Below are 20,196 nucleotides of genomic sequence, written 5' to 3'. Positions count from 1 at the left end.
AGCCTTACCCTGATAACAGTGTCAGGGAAGCCCCTAATCAGACAGACCCTGAAGAGTATAGGGAGTCAAGGGTCAGATAACAGTACCTGGATCCCCTTACCCCAGGGTGTGCTCAGGCTGTACATGTTTATCGTTATGGGCGGGGCGGGGTAGGGCTGGGTCCCGGGCAAAGTCAAGCGGACAAAAGGTAAAAAGATGTTTATCTGTCAGGATCTCATGGGATGATGTTTGCTGAGTCCTGGATGCTTAGTAAAGACTCTATGCGTATTATTGACAAAGAAAATGGGAAGTTGATGTCAGTTCAAGCTTTGATAGTGTCTCTGGTATGTGTGGAATGTTGCCTGTTTCTGAGGTATTTTTATTTGTGACCGATCATCAATGCAGTCAATAAAACAGACATAACATTAATTTTGTTGATTTCAGTCATAAATTCTCCTCAAAACATAAATATGATCATGCCATCAAACTGATGAATAGCCTTGAACTAGAAACAGCATTACAAAATGTCACTAGTCCTCTATCAAGACCATTGGTGAGTAACTATTACAAGAATTTGAAAAGTTTTCCTACATAAATCTTTCAGAGGACTACTGACTTAATTAAGTTAGTCTCTGATGTCTTCAAACTAAATAAATGTAAGTCACAAATCGCCTCTGACAGCATTCTTTGTTGTTTTGATGCTGCATTCAGCAATATTCCAGCTGAATCTGGACCAGATGATCCCATGATTGATACTATTGCTTAATATTATTATGAGTGATATTATTGATTGACAACGACATAAGGATCTATACCGAAAGGTCGCCTTTACAGAAATTAAAGAGGAAGTTATCCACAAATTGTGTCTACTTTGTCATCCGTCTATTTCTTAGTGATGCCAATCAAACAATAAGTCACCGAACCTGACCACATGATGAGTAAGTCGCCTATTACTACCAGCACAGTTTGGTTGGGACCAGTTCTAACCTGGACTCCCTACAGGGGCACGGGTGGACCAGTCGTCTAAGGTGTCGCGATTCCCTGTGAAGAGTTGCGTCCCTTGGGCATGCCAGAAACCTATGATTGTGGGTTCGAATCCCGGTTCGCCCGATTATGTTTCTAGGTTTGTCAGCACCATACCCGTGCTCGTGGGTCGTAAGCTGACATGCCACGATATAACTGGTAAACTGTTAGACGCGGCGTTAAACCCAACTCACTCAGTGGAATCCCCACAGGATTATGAGGACTACTGACTTAAATGTACTGGTTTCTGTCATCAACAACGTAAAGCACAAAATAGTCGCTGAAAGCATCCCAACTGGCAGAGATATTTGAATATTAAATATATGATCAAGAATATAATGCAAGTTTTATATTATATGTATTATGTAAAGTAGAGAAAAGTATTTCTCACAAATCCTTTACAATCTGAAATGTAGCTAACAGCAACTTGAAATGATAAGGGTGTTGTTTTCAAAACATATTTTGACAGAACAGCAGAAGCCAATAAAACAAAAACATCCAAAAATCCCAATCAAGACGATAATACTCTATCACATCTTCAGTTTTTAGAGATTCCCTGGGCTACCTTCTATCATGTATTAAATTCAATAAAAAAATCTTAAAATATTGTCATTTCAGAGACGGAAATTGCCCTTCCAGGACAAGCCATCTTGTTGGTTATTGAGAAAGAGAGTGATGAAGCATGGCCATGAAGGCTAATAAGACCAAATGAGTGCGAGATGCTGAAGAGACGCAAGCAGGGTTTGTATTCCCAAAGATAATTTATCACAGCCAAAGAGAAACACTTTTCAAAAATGTTATCGTATGCAGTCCAAAATGTTTTAAGGGCCCACACCAGAGAATCCTGTAGTTGAGATAATGGGAAGAACATTTCTTTCTACCTCTAAGTTGGCAGGTTCTCAGAAACAGTCGTGAGGCTAGGTTATCTGTGAGAATGCAATCAACATTCCTGTGCTCAAGCAGCACAACTTCTCAGCATCTCCAGTCTTAACGGGTGTTTACATTGTGTAGTAAAGCGGGAGTGCCATATTATCATATACACACCTGCTGATGTCCTGAGCAATATAGCCTGTTAACCATATAGCAGAGTACCATATCATATACACCTCAGTTGATGTCCTGGACCGCCTCTGTGGTCTAATGGTAGAGCCTCCGCCCGGAGAGCGGAAGGTCCGGGGTTCGATCCCCGGCTGCGTCATATCAAAAGACATCAAAAGATGGTACTTGTTGTTACCCTGTCTGGTGCTCGGCATTAAGGGGCTAAAACAAGGACTGGTCGGCTCTGAGTCAGTATACTGTGTCTGAGTGGGGTATTCATGTTAAACTGCGGCATGGTATCTCAGTGAGCTAGCACTATAAATCGGCATCAGTCCGGACTAGTACAAGCAGCCACACACACACATACATACACGTCGCTATATAAGTGCAATAATCTTGGACGCGACGTTAAACCCCATTTCACCTCACCTCACCTGCTGATGTCCTATGCAATAGAACCTGTACAACCATATAGCAGAGTACGATATCATATACACACCTGCTGATGTCCTGTGCAATATAGCCTGTGCAACCATATAGCCGAGTACCATATCATATAGACACATGCTGATGTCCTATGTGTGAGTGAGTGAGTGAGTTGGGTTTAACGCCCCTTTTAACAGTATTCCAGTTATATCACGGCGTGTCAGCTTAATGTGGGAGGAAAGCCCGAAGTGATGCAGGTCTCAGACGTTTACCACTTCGGTGAAACCCACGAGCAAGGGTATGGTACTGACAAACCTAGAAACATAATCGGGGCGAACCGGGATTCGAACCCACAATCATAGGTTTCTGGCGTGCCCAAGCGACGCAACTCTGCACAGCGAATCGCGGCGCCTTAGACGACTGGGCCACCCGTGCCCCCTGATGTCCTATGTAATAAAACCTGTACAACCATATTGCAGGAGTACCATATCATATACACATCTGCTGATGTCCTATGTAATAAAACCTGTACAACCATATTGCAGGAGTACCATATCATATACACACCTGCTGATGTCCTATGTAATAAAACCTGTACAACCAAATTGCAGGAGTACCATATCATATACACACCTGCTGATGTCCTACGTAATAAAAAAGATCCTCATTTTCATGTATAGCCATGGCAACCAAATCTTTTCACTGAAACTATTACCCATCAGATGTGATATTATTCTTGAAATCTAAACCCAAGAACTCTGCAAGCAATGCCAAACGAAGGGATGACGCAACACTGACCCAAACTATGAACCTCCTTCAATCTAAAACATCCATCATATCAATGAAAAAGACAGCACTTGTTATGATTTCTCACCAAGTACAAATTACATATGATGATCATTCAACATGAATCTGAGATTTATGTGTAAATATAAATATAAACATAAAACGTCAACGCCAGAGAATAATCAGTCTCGATTATCCAATGAAACAGATTCCGTTCCAAAGGCGGTGGTGAAAATTATAGGAAGGATCACTGAATGTCAGTGATGACACCAGGTGTTCTCTCAAAGGGTAAGCCTGCCCTGTCCTGCCCAACATCCAGCACCCGTCACTCACCCAATTTGCTTAAAGAAATATGTGTTTGTTTGTTGCCCGACATCGCACAGCAGTGCCCCTTCCATGACATGGCAGCATGTAAACACATGTTTATCATTTTTATTTCCACAAATAGAAGATCTACGTACTTTTTTATGACTCAGGATAGATACGTGTTCTGAAGATTACCCGAATTCATACAGGAATGTTCTGACACTTTATCTTCTTGAACATGCTGAAAGCCCTTCAAATCATCCCTAAGACAATCAACAAGAATAGGAGGAATACTTCAACTCCCACCACATAGTCCTGATGCCCATGTTTACGACTCACAGATGCAACTGGAATAAGCCAATAGCCTCAAGGTGACAACACAGAAATATCTAAAAAGGAATTTCCCATGCCCTTTGATAACATGGCATTGGTCTTACGTTACATGTACATGTGTCTGGGGAACATTACATCTTAAACAACAAGAAATAAAGAAGAGGTTACAAAGGGAAAAATAACTGTCATCCATGAAATTCTGGTATGAGCATGTAATGTGACAACTAAATCTGTCAGTGTCACACTCACGATCATCACAACCCCTGGTCAACTTCCACCAACCTCACCTTCCTCAACAAACTCCATCTCTTCAAAGTCGGCCACGGGTAATGGCGATCCTTCCCTCCATGTTTTCAACGATTCTTCCCCATCTTCCTGTTTATCCAGCGGAAGATCACCACCACCTGGACCCTCTTCCGTATCCATATCCAAAGGTTACACCAATTTCCAACGAATTTTACGCGAATCCAAAAACTTATGGCCACCCCGTTCAGATCTGGGCCAACATGGCACAGCAAGCACCTTGTTCGTCAGGTGCCAAAAAGTACACTCCGAGAGAGAGAACTGTGTAATCTATGATAACAACCCCAAGAGCACAAGGCTGAGTGGAACACAAGCACTGTCTAAGACACAAGGTTCACACATGGACCTGATTCAATGCTCTGAGGCCCTTCTGGCTACTCCTACGGTGCACAGTGTTGGTGTATGAGAGTGTTGGTGTTTGAGACGTTGCTGCTGCCTTCCCCTCATTCTGACTGGGTGTAGTATCAGCGGAGAGGATGAGAGGGGTATCTTGCCTGCTGCTGCAACCCGAGACTACCAACAACATCTGCTAGAGAGATACAGGGGGATGCTCCAAACTCTCCTGAAGAGGAGGAGGAAAGTTTACCCTGATAGAGGATTGATGAATGGGGGAGAGGAACACACAGTGCACGTGGTCAGGTGGGATGGAAACATTGCCAATTGGTACACTTCCTTTAAAGAGAAATGGATCTGATTGCAAAATGTTATTGACTTGTGTAAAACAAACCTTTGTTCCAGAGTACACACCATATTTCCTTGATGTTAAAAATTTCCTTAACTTCACACAGTCTGTGTCCCAGACCCTTGGGAATAAGTTAAAACGGAATCCATCTCCAGCCAAGAATGATTTGGCAAGTCTAGATTGTCTTTGCTCAATTAAGCATTGTCCTTGGCTCCATTTAGATTTCACTTTTTATTTTGTAGATCAAATAAGATTTCAGCGAGTAACAGTGGTAATATTTTACAAACTACAAATTTGTAAATAAATATCTTTATTTCTTGGACTTATCTGTAATGAAGCTGGTTCACAGGTCAACTCCAATGAGCATTTATGTCCAAAAGTACATTTAAATTAATAACGACCAGGCTCTTTATGGAGGACTGACTGACTGAGTATGGTTTTACGCCGCTTTTAGCAATATTCCAGCAATATCACGGCGGGGGACACCAGAAATGGGCTTCACACATTGTACCCATGTTGGGAATCGAACCCGGGTCTTCGGCGTGACGAGCGAACGCTTTAACCACAAGGCTACCCGACCGCCCCCTTTATGGAGGAAATACAGTAACAAGATTGGGGGAGTAAAGAACAAGTCCTTTCTGCAGGTCTCGGGACTATCGGACTAGTCACCAGTGTTGGAAATAAAACAAAATACCAGGCTGCAATCAGGACCCACAGACTCCAGTCCCCGACTAAACTCTTCAGGCCCTCATTTAAAACACTGTAGCTTATTGTTTGAAATAAATCAACACATTATTTTAACATTTTATTGTAGGCCAAAAGGACCCAAACAAATTTGAAACTACAGGCCCAACTTAAGCTCTTCCTGCCACTGGCCTATGGGCAGACATTATTTCAAACACTGCTTGTGACCATACCTAAGGCCAGACGGATTTTTCAGCCTAAAGTCCAGGGTTGGAGGAGGAGGAAAAAAATATTTAAAAAAAGCCAGATGCATTTTTTTAAATGCAGAATGCCTCTGGCATACTTTATGAACATATTCTGTGCTCAGAAGACCGCCATTTGCGACAATAAAGCCCCTTGTAACAATAACAATTCTACCACTTACAACACAGACAATTGTCAAGGGAGGCTATTCATGTTCGGCTTCGAGATCAACAAAGATCGATTATGTATTTCTTTACTAGTTTACAACGGTAAATTCATGTTTTTTATTAAAAGGCGATAACAAATAAAATAAGTGACTACGAGGCTATCGGCGGGGGAAAAAAAAAATGGAAATCTGATTTATTTATTTTTTATCATTTTCTCAAAAATTAAGAGTCGGCGGGTCCGTAATCCGAAAAATATAAAACACCTGGCATAACCACAAGTCTTTCAAATCTCTTTTCCCAAAGTGAGGGCTGTGCTGGAGGGGAATCTCTAAATGACAAAATACTGCAAAGACTGAAAAAAATTATCTGTTTTCTTGGCACAAGTCATATGTCATAAACTGATGGAATACCATAAAGCTGTGTGTGTCTTGATTTCAAATTCTGTGTTTCTTATTTATTACACCTATGAGGCAACTAAGTGGTGTGGGTGGTCAGACTTGCGACTTGCTTGAAATGTTACCCATGAAGATGCGGGTTAGAATACATCTTCAGCAACCCATGCTGGCTGTAAAGGCAACTATGCTTGTCGTAAGAGGCAACAAACGTGATTGGGTGGTCAAGCTCGTTGACATGGTTGATGCATGTCATCGCAACCTAATTTGGTGAATCGATTCTCATGAAGTCAATTACTGGATTGTCTGGTACAGATTCGATTTTTTACAACAAACAAACAAAGCTTGAAATGTGTCAAACCCTGACAGTGTAGAATGTTGCTTATTATATCAAGCATTGTTTTGTCTGGTCCAGACTTGATCATTAAGAAGTTGAGATCATACAGCTGGAATATAGCAGAGTGCTGCTTTGAACAACAAAGTTAGCAATTGGACAGAGTTCATATTCCGGAAGTCTCATTCCTCACCAATATCCTGTTCATTCTCATATCAGACAGATTCTAAACCATTTTACCAACAACTGACAACAATTGTTTTCCCATCACTACTTCTTTATGGTTTCTTTGAATACCTGCATTTAGAAACTAAAGAAGCAAACCCCACAATAGACCATGTAAATCCTTGTGTTCATTTTTAGGTAGGTCTGCTTTAACATGTCATAATTCAGACCAAATAATGTGCTTAGCAGATTTTTTTAGGTGTGTGTAAAAATGGAACTAAATTATGATGAAAGTCAGACCAGTGTTTCCAAACACACTCATTATCAACCATGTTGAGAAACTCCCATATGTTAGTGCTGTCTTCACCAGATGCTGTCTGTAACGCTCGCCAATTAGCACCGTCATAAACCATCCTGCACTTTACCACGTCCCTGTGTAGACAGGAGCAAGGTAGGTGTGAGTGAGTGAGTGAGTGAGTGAGTGAGTGAGTGAGTGAGCGAGCGAGCCAGCGAGCAAGTGAGGGAGCGAGTGAATGAATACCGTCCCCCTACCCCCACCCCCCTCAAATATTCCAGCTGCATCTGCAGAGATGCCAATCCCAAAGCTTACCAGGTAATGAGACTAGATCCAGGTGGGTCTAGTGAAGATGAAGATGTGGTGTGCTAAAACTGTTGCTGGGAGCCTGTTTCAGTTAATTCAACACTTCTTTACTTAACTCAAAAGAAACAACAATACTTGAAAACAGATACGTGTAATGTGGCTTCATGTGAGAGGGTGGGTTTGGTCATAGAGTGTAACCTATTTTACACTGATCTTATTTACCGTATTCTCCACAATAAGCGGCGAATATTCACCAAGTGGGGTTCTTATCCAAACATACACAGTGAGTTACATTTGTTTTCAGTGACTAGTAAACAAACTTAGTTAGTTCAAATGTCGATGAAACTAATATAGTTCCTAGGAGATTATATTCGCTTTCAGTGCTGATGTTTTCTGTAAAAAAACTGTAACAATACACAAGTCTGTCATGTTAACTTTTGGTCAAAGTAAGAGGTGGTCATAAAAACTACTTACACATTCAACAAACAGTTGGCCCGGGGGCACTTATTGGGTGAATAAGATACACTGATTAGTGCAGCTAGCATGGTGTTTGGGCCCTATTTCTACCCCAGAAGAACTGTGAAGATCTGGGGTAGAATAGGCCTTCAGTAACCCATTCTTGCCGTAAAAGGCGACTATGCTTGTCTAAGAGGTAACTATGCTTGTCGTTAGAGGCAACAAATGGGATCGGGTGGTCAGGCTTGTTGACTTGGTTGATGCATGTCATCATATTTCAATTGCGTGCATCGATGCTCATGATGTCAATCACTGGATTAAGTGCTCTAGACTGGATTATTTACAGACTGCCGTCATATAGCTGGTATATTGCTGAGTGTGGCGTTAAAAAACAAACATCACATCTACCCCAGTTTACCCATGGGGACTGTATAGAGAGTGGATAATCTGTTGGTAAACAAATCAACACTAGCAAGACTAGAAAAGATGGTCATATTGTACACATCCACCCACTTGGGGCTGCATACACACTGGTAGGCTATTGTACATTAGGATTGGGGTTAAAATTGGCCCCAGCAATGTATGGCAGACTAGATGATTGCGTGTGGATTGTTGCGCATATCAATCACTGGTTTGTCTGGTCCAGATTTAACTATTTAAAGTTGGATATCATATAGCTGGAATATTGCTGAGTGCAGAATTAAACAACAAACAAACAATCATTGAGAAGGTATACATCTTCGGAATTATAATTTATCTACACCGATGGTTTTAATTCTTCACGTACAGTCTGTGAAAAAACCCATTTAAGTCTAACCAGGTTGAACTTTTCTTATGAAATTGTTATCAGAAGACTTTAATCTTAGTATATGGACACATAAGGAAGTATATGGACCTATATGGACGTATATGGACGTATATGGACGTATATGGACTAGTATAAGCTGATCATACAAGACCAGAAGAAATGTGACCAGATTCGGACTTCGGACTAGTGGCTATAGTCACAAGAAGCAGACGTCAATTGTTCACAGGATGAAGAGTAGCACCTACAGCATAAGTAGATGAAACTATAGATGCTCTGGATAAGCCATCATCATTTCCTCAGATTCATCTGTTTCTTGGATCAAGCTCGGATGTAACATGTCTTCCATATCTGCAGTCAATTATCACCTTCAGTCTACAGCTCATAAATCAATGGCTTCCTTGTTGAGGGTAGGAATAATAGCACCCCCACAGGGCCCCTTGTATGTTCTTATAAAAGCAACCCAAACTTCTGAGTTTTCAATTACACAACCAACTTGATTTTTTCTGTGTAATCCTTGTATTTTTGTTTTATTGATTTTCCAAACCAAGTCAAGAATACAACAAAAACATTCATTCCTTGTTTGCTTTTTCACTGAAGAACAATGTCTAGTTTAAACCTCTAAAACAGACCTAAATTTGAAGAAAAATGTTCCTGGAACAAGAACCTTTTTCTTCAAGCAAACAATCCTTGTAAAAACAAAAATACATCTCTCAAATCCTCAAATAAAAAGTTGATGGCCTGGCAGCAGTGTGGAATATTTCTACTGTGAGTGGGGGCAGACGGGTAGCCTAGTAGTTAAAGCGTTAGCTCGGTACGCTGAAGACCAGGGTTCGATTCCCAATATGGATACAATGTGTATTGATGTATTGATGAATTAGTCAGTCTCCTGGTCCAACCCAGCCAGTGGCATTATGTCTGTACTCTTAATGGAGGAAATCGAGTTACTGGATTTGAGAGTAAAGGATTTGTCCTTCTAGATTTCAGCATGTCTTGGGACTATTGGACAAGTGACTAGGGCTGGGACGAGTCTAAATTTACAACCCCTATTAGCATCCTTAGAAACTAGCACTAGTCCTGTAGTCCAAACTGCCCAATAGTTAAGGTATCATAAGGACTGGTAGAAATTTGCCCTTTTTAAAGGTTTTGCTATATGTTATCATTATAAGGACTAGTGGACTAAAACTGTTAGTTTCTATCGCTGCCTGTTACCCGACCCTACCCGGGTACCCAGTGTAGTCTCAAGAGTTGGAACAAAATATCTGATTGGGAACTGTTTTACAGCAGCCCTGGCCAAACGTATCAAACGATCAGATCAGGCATACACTGAAGTTGACGGGGACTGAAGCTTTATCTTTATTCAAATATATACAGATCAAAAGGACTGTGTGCACTGTCAGAAAGAAATGCAAACATTAGTGACTTGTAGTGTAACCACTGAGCTTTAGTGAGTTTTTGTCACTAAACGATGTGTCACTAAACGATGTATCACGTGACTAACCAGGGGTCCGGGTAGTACCGTGGGTACAAGTTTCTTATAACATGTACAGGGCATCTTAGTGGATAATGACTTGGTTATTTGTTTATCATCGTACTCTGGTGGCGTGGGACACTGTACATTAAATATCAAGCACTGGTTTGTCTGATCTGGACCTGACTGCTTATTGATATATCAATTACATCCATACAGGGCCCCACTACCTCCAAGTTGTTTACACCCATACAGGGCCCCACTACCTCCATGTTGTTTACACCCATACAGGGCCCCACTACCTCCATTCTGTTTACACCCATAAAGGGCCCCACTACCTCCATTCTGTTTACACCCATACAGGGCCCCACTACCTCCATGTTGTTTACACCCATACAGGGCCCCACTACCTCCATTCTGTTTACACCCATAAAGGGCCCCACTACCTCCATTCTGTTTACACCCATACAGGGCCCCACTACCTCCATTCTGTTTACACCCATACAGGGCCCCACTACCTCCATTCTGTTTACACCCATACAGGGCCCCACTACCTCCATTCTGTTTACACCCATACAGGGCCCCACTACCTCCATTCTGTTTACATCCATACTGGGCCCCACTACCTCCATTCTGTTTACACCCATACAGGGCCCCACTACCTCCAATCTGTTTATACCCATACAGGGCCCCACTACCTCCATGATGTTAACACCCATACAGGGCCCCACTACCTCCATTCTGTTTACACCCATACAGGGCCCCACACCTCCATTCTGTTTACACCCATACAGGGTGCCACTACCTCCATTCTGTTTACACCCATACAGGGCCCCACTACCTCCAAGTTGTTTACACCCATAAAGGGTTCCACACCTCCATTCTGTTTAAACCCATACAGGGCCCCACTATCTCCATGATGTTTACACCCATACAGGGTCCCACTATCTCCAAGCTGTTTACACCCATACAGGGCCCTAATCCCTCCAGGGACGAATGGACGAAGTACTCCAAAATCAGAAAATCTGTCAGCTCCATCAAACTATTCTCACACTAAGCCAATTGACTGCTGAAACCATACCTCATCGCCTGCGAAACCTGTCAAGTATTTCATCTCATGCATAACAAGCCTGCTGCCAAACTGTTGGTTTTGCTCCATTTCCTTGTTTTTGCTACTTTGTGAATGTAGCAATGATTACTGTAATATCAATACACTGTTCAGCTAACTTGCACTTTCAACACTTCATTTGATAATGTAGGCATCATTTGTCTACCTCTGCCAAGGGACTGGAGATGATGACTTGAGATATTCTTGTATCACTTAATCCGTGTAAAGGTGAGGTAAGGTGAGCGAAATAGGCTTTAATGTTGCATTCAAGATTATTCACTTATAACATAGCAATGTACATGCATGTCTGTATGTGTCTGCTTGTACTAGTTATGACTTTCGTCGTTTTTATAGGCTGAAATACCATAGTTTTAACACAGAAACCCATTCCGAGAAGGCAAGTCCTTCTGCCGAGCACCAGGTAGGGTAACAACAAGTACCATCTTTTGACGGCTTGTGGTATAGCATGTGCTGGGGATTCAACCACCGACCATCAGCTCTCCGGGGAGAGACACTATCCACTAGACCACTGAGGTTATCAACACTCAGACAGGTATAACAATGGTTTACATTATAGTGAGTGAGTGAGTGAGTTGCGTTTAACGCCGCTTTTAACAGTATTCCAGTTATATCACGGCTTGTCAGCTTAATGTGGGAGGAAAGCCCGAAGTGATGCAGGTTTCAGATGTTTACCACTTCGGTGAAACCCACGAGCACGGATATGGTGCTGACAAACCTAGAAACATAAACGGGGCGAACCGGGATTCGAACCAACAATAGGTTTCTGGCGTGCCCAAGGGACTCAACTCTGCACAACGAGTCGTGGCGCCTTAGACGACTGGGCCACCCGTGCCCCGGTTCACATAAGTCATCATCAATAATGACAGATCCCTCTGTAGTCTAGTGGATAGAGCGTCTATCCAGAAGTTTGGCAGAAGTTGGGCAGAACTTGGCATAATGGGGGATAAATGCACTCTGTATTATGAGAGATAACACAGGGCTTGTCATCTTGAACACCTCGTCGAACCCCGTTTCCCCTCACCATTATGACCCAAAATCACTACTCCACGGATCAGAAGAGAATCACAGAACCCCAAGCTGACTATAATGGACAAGGTGGCTATAACGTTGTGTAACCTTGGCGATAGGGTGTCATCATACGCCAAGGGCTCATGCTATCAACCACTGGTTTGCCTTGTCCACACTGGGTTACTGACAAGCTACTGATGGAGGCACTATGGTAAGCAAACACAGACTTAAAACAGATGTTGGTTGGTTTGGTTGGTTGGTTTGTTGTTTAATTCTGCACTCAGCAATATTCCAGCTATAAGACGGCGGTCTGTAAATAATCGAGTCTGGACCAGACAATCCAGTGATTAATATCATGAGCATCGATCCACGCAATTGGGATCGATGACATGCATCAGCCTGACCACCCGACCCTGTTAGTCGCCTTTTACAAGCATAGTCGCCTTTTACAGCAAGTATGGGTTGCTGAAGTCCTATTCTACCCCGGAATCTTCACGGGTCCGAAACAGATGTAGCAATTACAACGAAAGGACCACTTTGTGAAACAAGGACCACCCTCCTTACCATTTTGAAATAATACAACTGTTTCTCAATACAAACCCATTTATCTTATTTCCGTACATCTTCAGAATATGACTGTATGGCGCCATACAGTCGGTGACTTTTACCTTCAATTAGAAAGGGTTATAACATTGAAGTTCAGTTCTCAAAATAAACTTGCAGCATTCGACAAAACTCATAAAATTCCACAAATTACAAACACAGGCTCATTATTCTACAATAATGTACCAGGAACATTTGGTGCAGAGGTGCAGTAAAAATCTAGATAAGTGGCGGTAGGTGGATTTATTACAAATGATGGCTCTAAACCTCCATTTTCAACCCTGGCATACAGCTATTTTGTGCTTATAAGATCATTTTCGCGCTTAACACAAATTCCTTATCTTTATACGTCAGTTTGCGGTTTGTGGTCATTGTACTCGATTAAAGCTTCAACGTCAGTGACACACATCTTCTTCAAGATCTGCATCGCAAATATTCCATGAAAGGGACACTAAGTTTCTCACAATCTGCAGCCAAAACAAATAAATTGTTTGTATGCAAACTCAAATTTTATGATGGCCAATCAAGAAGCTGATGGTTAACCTAATAACACATGAAAGGTCTCAGTTCAACACATGTCTCTATGGAGAACGTCCATACATAGATAAAACTTTACACCAGATCATGGGGCCTAAACAATCCTAAAACAACACACAAAGTCTGCAAAATGTAAATAAGGATTTTTCTTAATCAAGATTTACTGCTTGTCGTTCTGTTATTCCATTTTCAGGGCCACATGTACTCCCTGAACCCTGACACCAACAGCCGGCCACAGTGTTTACAAACACCAGTCATTCCTGGTCAGAAATTCCTAAAACTGCCCACCCATATGTCAATGAGAAGCCATTACGAGCTTGGCTGACAGAATAACTGGGGTATATCCTAATTGTCCTGGAGTAAGCTGAAGCCAGCAATTGCTCCTACTTGAGTAGTTCCCAAGATAGTAGCATACAAACACAGATTGTCGGTGCTTTACTGCCCCAGTAACCACCCATAGGATCTGTGGACCGCGCCAATGGGTACCAGCTAGACTTGCACAAGTCCCTAAGGCAATAATCATTAGTTTCAATAATAACTTCTAGATTGAATAAATAACAAGAACATGTTCTCCTTATAACGAATGACATCATCAACTGAATGCCTATCTAGACTTATCAATTATGGATTTATCATTTAGTACAGCCTTGGAGCAAGGCTAGAGACAAACTATCTCAAGCAATGAACAGGTTGGTCATGTGATAGAGGAGCTATCAGAATTTTGGAAGAGATATCAATATGAAAAGTCATCCATGTGAAAAAACACATTGAACAATACACGGTATAGCTCCAGGAGATTTTGTTATATTCAAGACTGTTTACATAGAGACAGGTACAAGGACAAAACTGTGCTTTCATCTCCTTCAAGGTTTACAGTGATACTCTCTAGCACAGACATCTATTGTTTGAACTGATGTAACGTTATAGTACCATTGTACAGGCTATAATCTTAAAACATGTAGCAAGGAACGAAACTCTGGAAAACAATTATTTCACCAATTTTTTAACAGTCTGGAAAAAGTATCTCCTAGCTAAGCATGCAAACTTTCATTCATGCAACTTCAGTATTTTCTCAGAAAACCTGTCTCCATTGCAGACAGTAAGTAAAATAAGATGGATCAAGGACTGAAGCTGAAAAAAAATAAATTCTTGCACCAATTTTTGAACTCAAGTCTGGAAAAAGTATCTCTTAGCTAAGCATGCAAACTTTCATTCATGTAAGTTCACTAGTTTCAACGAAAACTTGTCTCCATTGCAGACAGTAAGTAAAATAATAGTTGATGGCACCAATTTTCAATCTCAGTCTTGACAAGTATCATAGCTAAGCATGCAAACTTTCATTCATGTAACTTCAGTAGCTTCTGACAAAACATTTATGCACTAAGTTGAAAAGCATTGAGCAAGGACCTTAAACTCTGTACAAAATGAGAGAGGGTGTTCTGACAATGCATGAAGTATTGTTTAAGAAAATGTGAATGTAGCTTTTCATTCCGGGGCCAATTGGTATCTGTATTATGGCACTGTTTGGTCTTGAACACAGATAACACAAGGTCATCCAAATATCAGTACAATGTGAAAGACAGACGAATCCTGGACTTCAAGTTAACAGAGCAATATTGTACTACATAAACAACGACTGTGAGGTGTTATCGGGAGTTGTACACCGAGGCCGACAATAGGCCTGGGGACTGTGATATGATCGTATTATCCCCCTCCTGCTGCTACAGCATCAGCTGTATCATCACATCTGTGGACGAAGTATCAGTTTATTGCAGCAACCTGCAATCAACTGAAGAGCCAGGGCAGCAATGGACACTTTAATTGAGGTGGCGACCAGTTGACAGGGACCGTGGGTGTGTTGAAGAGGCGGTGATTAAGTCTGTATGTGCAGAGTCAGTTGGGAACAGGGATTAATGATGTGTAAAGTAGATCATGTCTTCAATTCAACCCCATGGAGCTCTTGATGTAGATGTAGACTGTTTCGGGGTAATGTGTACAAGTACAAGAGTGATCGTATCGTATGATTCAGCAAGCACTCAAACTGTAAAACTAGGAGGCAGCCAGATGAGCCCAGACGATCAGTCTGGTTGCCAATGTGACTACATTTTGAACACTTAGCATCCAAGATTAAAGTCACCTCGTTATTGATGACAAAAACTGGCGATTGGAACAATTATTCCAAATACAGATCCCACTGTCAACACTTTGTGATATATTGTTTGTTTATTTGCTGTTTAACGCCACACTCAGCAATATTCCAGCTATATGACGGCGGTCTGTAATTAATTGAGTCTGGACCAGACAATCCACTGATTGACATCATGAGCATCGATCCACGCAAATGGGATACGATGACATGCATCAACCAAGTCAGAGAGTCTGACCACCAAGTCCCGTTAGTCGCCTATTAAGACAAGCGTAGTCGCCTTTTACTGTAAGCATGGGTTGCTGAAGATCTATTCTTCCCCAGATCTTCACAGGTCCTTTGTGATTCATGTACTATGCAGCATAATAATAATAACAATAACAACAACAATAATAATTGTATTTCCTCATTCCATCGAGGCATGCCAAAAGTGTTACGCCACTAAAAGCCCAGTCAACAAATCACTTTACACTCCATTTCATTCTCAGCTCCCTAGGGAGTATACAACCCAAGTTTCCTGTGAGGTGCAAAAAGGTTAACAGTTACATTATCATCTCATCCTACCAGGTACCCATTCACAGCTGCGATCACAGAGGCATATTTCAAAGTCTCTTGCCCAAGGAGACACCACATGTGACATGTTCCTCAGTGAAGGGTTAGAAATTGGCACTAGTCCTATAGTCCTTGCCAAACTGCCCAATAGTAAAGGTATCCTAAGGACTAGTAGAATTTTGACATTTTTAAAGGTTTTGCTATATGCTATCATTATAAGGACTAGTGGACTGAAACTGTTAGTTTCTACCGCTGCAGTGAAGGGCAGACCGAAGCCCTAGAAACTCTCAGGAGTCAAGCTGCTGAACACAGTCACCCATCCACCTACTCTCCTCCACCTACGCTGATTACCTTCACTGCCACCATGTTCATAGTAACTTGACCCGTGAAGATTCCGGGGTAGAATAGGTCTTCAGCAACCTATGCTTGCCGTGAAAGGCGACTATGCTTGTCGTAAAAGGTGACTAATGGGATCGGGTGGTCAGGCTCGCTGACTTGGTTGATGCATGTCATCCGTCCCAAATGCGTGGATCGATGCTCATGATGTCAATCACTGGATTGTCTTGACCAGACTCGATTATTTACAGACCGCCGTCATATAGCTGGAATATTGCTGAGTGCCGCGTAAAACAACAAACCAACCAACCAACCAAATCATAGTAACTTGTTTTGTTGACTAGCCCTCCTTGCCAGTTAATTTTGAAAACAGAGAGCATTTTAATGTCACTCATTATATACCACTTTGTAAGTGTATGGCTATTCCTGATCCATGACAGTGGAATTTAAAAAAAATAATTCTAAAAGCCTTGGCAAGTCCAGATCAAACTTAACCAAGTCTAGTTTCCTTGATTAACAGCAGAGGAGGAAAGGCTCTTATAAAACAATATTATTACAATTTTTATGAAGAAATGTTTTCACAGACTAAGTGTTAGTCTAGTACATGGCATCCTCTGCAGGTTATGAAACAGAGATAATATATCTCGTTAACTCTCCCTTTGTTCCACTAATTAGACCTGGTAATGAGAGCCACATGTGTCCCCACTATCACTGCCACCGTATCAACTGACGGTGCGAACCCTACACCTAGCTGGGATGAGCTCTCTCTCACAGCTTTATTCTACACATATATTGACAGTCATTTGTTCAAACAGACACTGCATGTTCCTTGCACATATTAGCTTATTGGAAACCTTGGACTCCAAAATACTTGTTTTCCATATTTCAAGAAAGAAAAATGCAAGTTGAAATTAACTTGCCAAGCAACCTTTTTCATTCATAAATTTATCAAATAATTACATTGTTTGAGCATTCTTTCCTTTATTAGTTAAACTTGAGCTGTTTAATATTGTTGCGGCAATCAAACATAGCAAACACTACCACCATTTGAGACATTCCATCTGATGATATTTATTTGCTGCTTGGACGGTTCATGATTGACAAGAATTTATTTTTTAAACTGGCTCATAAACAAACCATAAACAATATTTTTTAGAAAATAATCCTTGTTGCCTCAATATAAACATCTGTAAAGAATTATGTCAAATACAGAATATGATATCTATGAGGACCCCATGAGGAATATAAGACCTCATATTTGGGCATGGTATTTCCATATGTACACAAACATTATTTTATTCAATTTTGGTGTTGGACATGTGAGGACGGGTGGACCTACCTGCTGCCTCCCTGATCTTCTGCATGAAGCCAGCAACTTCCTCCTCCCCATCCTCCGGGCTGCTGGAGGTGCTGCCATGACCGGCATCCATGACGGTATCCCACAATGCTCCACACTATCCACACTAACACTGCGACGAGGTATCCATTACACTGTCACCGTGGTTACCTGAAATACATACATGTCGTCTTAAAAATAAAGAATCAACCCGTTTCTTTAAATAGGAAATGACGGAGTTAACAGAGAAGATTTGAAGTTGGGAAGTCGTTACCTATCTTGTAGTGTTTGACAGTCTGTGACAGTCTGTGAACGTACTTGGCTACACTACTGAATGAACCTGAGACAATACCTAAGGATGTTAGTAATTACCGATCTCACAAGATAATCCCAAGTATAGCTAAGGTCACCAGGACTAACTTATGGAAGTTGCCATATTGCTTGTAAGTAAAAAATCTCAGACCAGACAAACCAGTGATTGATAGAATGAGCATCAAATTTCATCAGTTTACAGCGGCATAATTAGAGGTCACATTCAATGAACTGTGTCCATTTTCTCAAAGTTGTATTAGAACTTTGATTATTGTAGCACTTATAATGTTTAAGTATGGCTGTTACTTCAGGCAGTCATAGCACAGACACTGGTCTTTCCTCTTCAACGTAATTCATCATTGGCTACCATTGTGGCCACCTGATCCCCAGCAGGCCATGTGCACCCAGGTCAGTGCCCTCTGGTAAGTCCCCCCAGGTTTGTAAGCTGCAGAAGGTGGAGGTACCCCGAGGAAAGACTAAGATGAAGGGGAGACAACTCAGTCTAGACTGCTGTCCTCTGCTTCAACAAAACAGGTCAGTACCAGTTCTGGCTAAAAAGATCGGAATTATCGTTGATAGGAAGTAATATTAACAATTCTCAATATCAAATTGTTGTCATCAATAATAACTTACATAAACTATTATGATGAAATACAGTTTAGATTTACCAAAACAGACTTGTTATTGTCAATAATGCCAATTGTCAAAGACAGAAAGCAACTGTTTCTGTTATATCTCAATGTCCACAAAGTAAATTATGCATAAATGTATCACTACTCACCAGTGGTGTGAAATGTGTTGATTTCTTTCAGGACTTATTTGCTTTAAGTTACTCCTCCGAAATTTATGGATAATTGATCGATATTTAGGTAGCGATTATCAGCCCTTGTCTGTACACAAGCTCACACATAATTTTTCCTCCTGTCCAACACATGAACATCCATCTACACAGAGACATCTTCCCGAGGCAAGTGAGTTAACTGACTATAAAAGTCCAGTTTCCACCCTTGCCGAACTAGGCTGGTATTATGGAGTTAGATGTTGGCTGGACTAACGAGTGTATGCATAGTCCAATCAAAATCGCGCACCGAAATCGAAATCCGGTTCATAAAGTGTCATGCAGATTTAGGTCGACTGCAGGATTTGCAAAGCATGTGCACCGCTAACTCGTTGTCAACAGATATTTTCTAAATCTGTTCATGCTTTTAATCAAGGTGCTCACGTGATTTGATGCACTTCGCGATGTAAGACTCGTCTTATCACAATATAGATCTTGATTATTAATCAGATCGTCTTGACTGGGCGCCACTGTTTCGTTTGAATTAAATGCAAGTGATACGAGAGGTTGAATCTGATTGGTCAATAGGAGAGGCATAGAAAGGACATAACTCGTAATAGCCACTGGTGGCGCTACGATCGAGCCCAGGAATTCCAGCCTAGTTTGGCAAGGGTGGAAACTGGACTTTTAAAGTCAGTTAACTCTCTTGCCTCGAGAAGATGACAGAGAGGACATATCTAGATCACATTTTGAACACCACCAGCTCAATAACATGGATAGATTTCATCAGTAATTGGCTGTTACAGACATGAAACAAAACTCGACACATCCTAAGATATATTGCATTACCATGGCTACATAACAATTGATATTGACACATCTTATAGATTAACTAAAAAAGAAGAAGTCAATTTCGCAAATTGAGCAAATATTAATTATTCAAATTCTGAGTTTGGCTGAAAATATGCTCTTTTTGCTGTTTGTTATGACCTTCATCTTAAAAGTTCAGGAAATATAATATCACATCTTGAATTTTGAAATTAAATTTTTCTTTGAGTGAGTGAGTGAGTGAGTGAGTGAGTATGGTTTAACGCCGCTTTTAGCAATATTCCAGCAATATCACGGCGGGGGACACCAGAAATGGGCTTCACACTATGTACTCATGTCGGGAATCGAACCCGGGTCTTCGGCGTGACGAGGGAACGCTTTAACCACTAGGCTATCCTTATGTCATAATAAACTGAAATGAAATGTACCTTTTATTA

The 20,196-nt window shown here is 41.3% G+C and overlaps 1 protein-coding gene across 3 annotated transcripts in view; it reads right to left on the bottom strand.

The window, feature by feature from the left end:
- LOC124111021 (dystrophin-like) overlaps positions 1 to 20,196 on the bottom strand; it is a 480,101-nt gene that overhangs the window by 448,426 nt on the left and 11,479 nt on the right. For 2 of the 3 annotated variants that reach the window (XM_048383637.1, XM_046470561.2), the window contains exon 1: positions 4,179 to 4,623. In XM_048383637.1, the coding sequence (XP_048239594.1) occupies positions 4,179 to 4,317 (139 nt within the window). In that variant the 5' untranslated portion in view covers positions 4,318 to 4,623. Of the gene's footprint in view, positions 1 to 4,178; positions 4,624 to 17,844; positions 18,013 to 20,196 lie in introns of those variants that run through there. The other variant, XM_048383638.1, reaches the window with a different exon arrangement.

This window comes from Haliotis rufescens, unplaced genomic scaffold, assembly GCF_023055435.1.
Source record: "Haliotis rufescens isolate VD_foot unplaced genomic scaffold, xgHalRufe1.0.p SCAF_5, whole genome shotgun sequence".
In the NCBI taxonomy this organism is placed as follows: Eukaryota; Metazoa; Mollusca; class Gastropoda; order Lepetellida; family Haliotidae; genus Haliotis; species Haliotis rufescens.
This window is presented reverse-complemented; position numbering and strand designations above follow the sequence as displayed.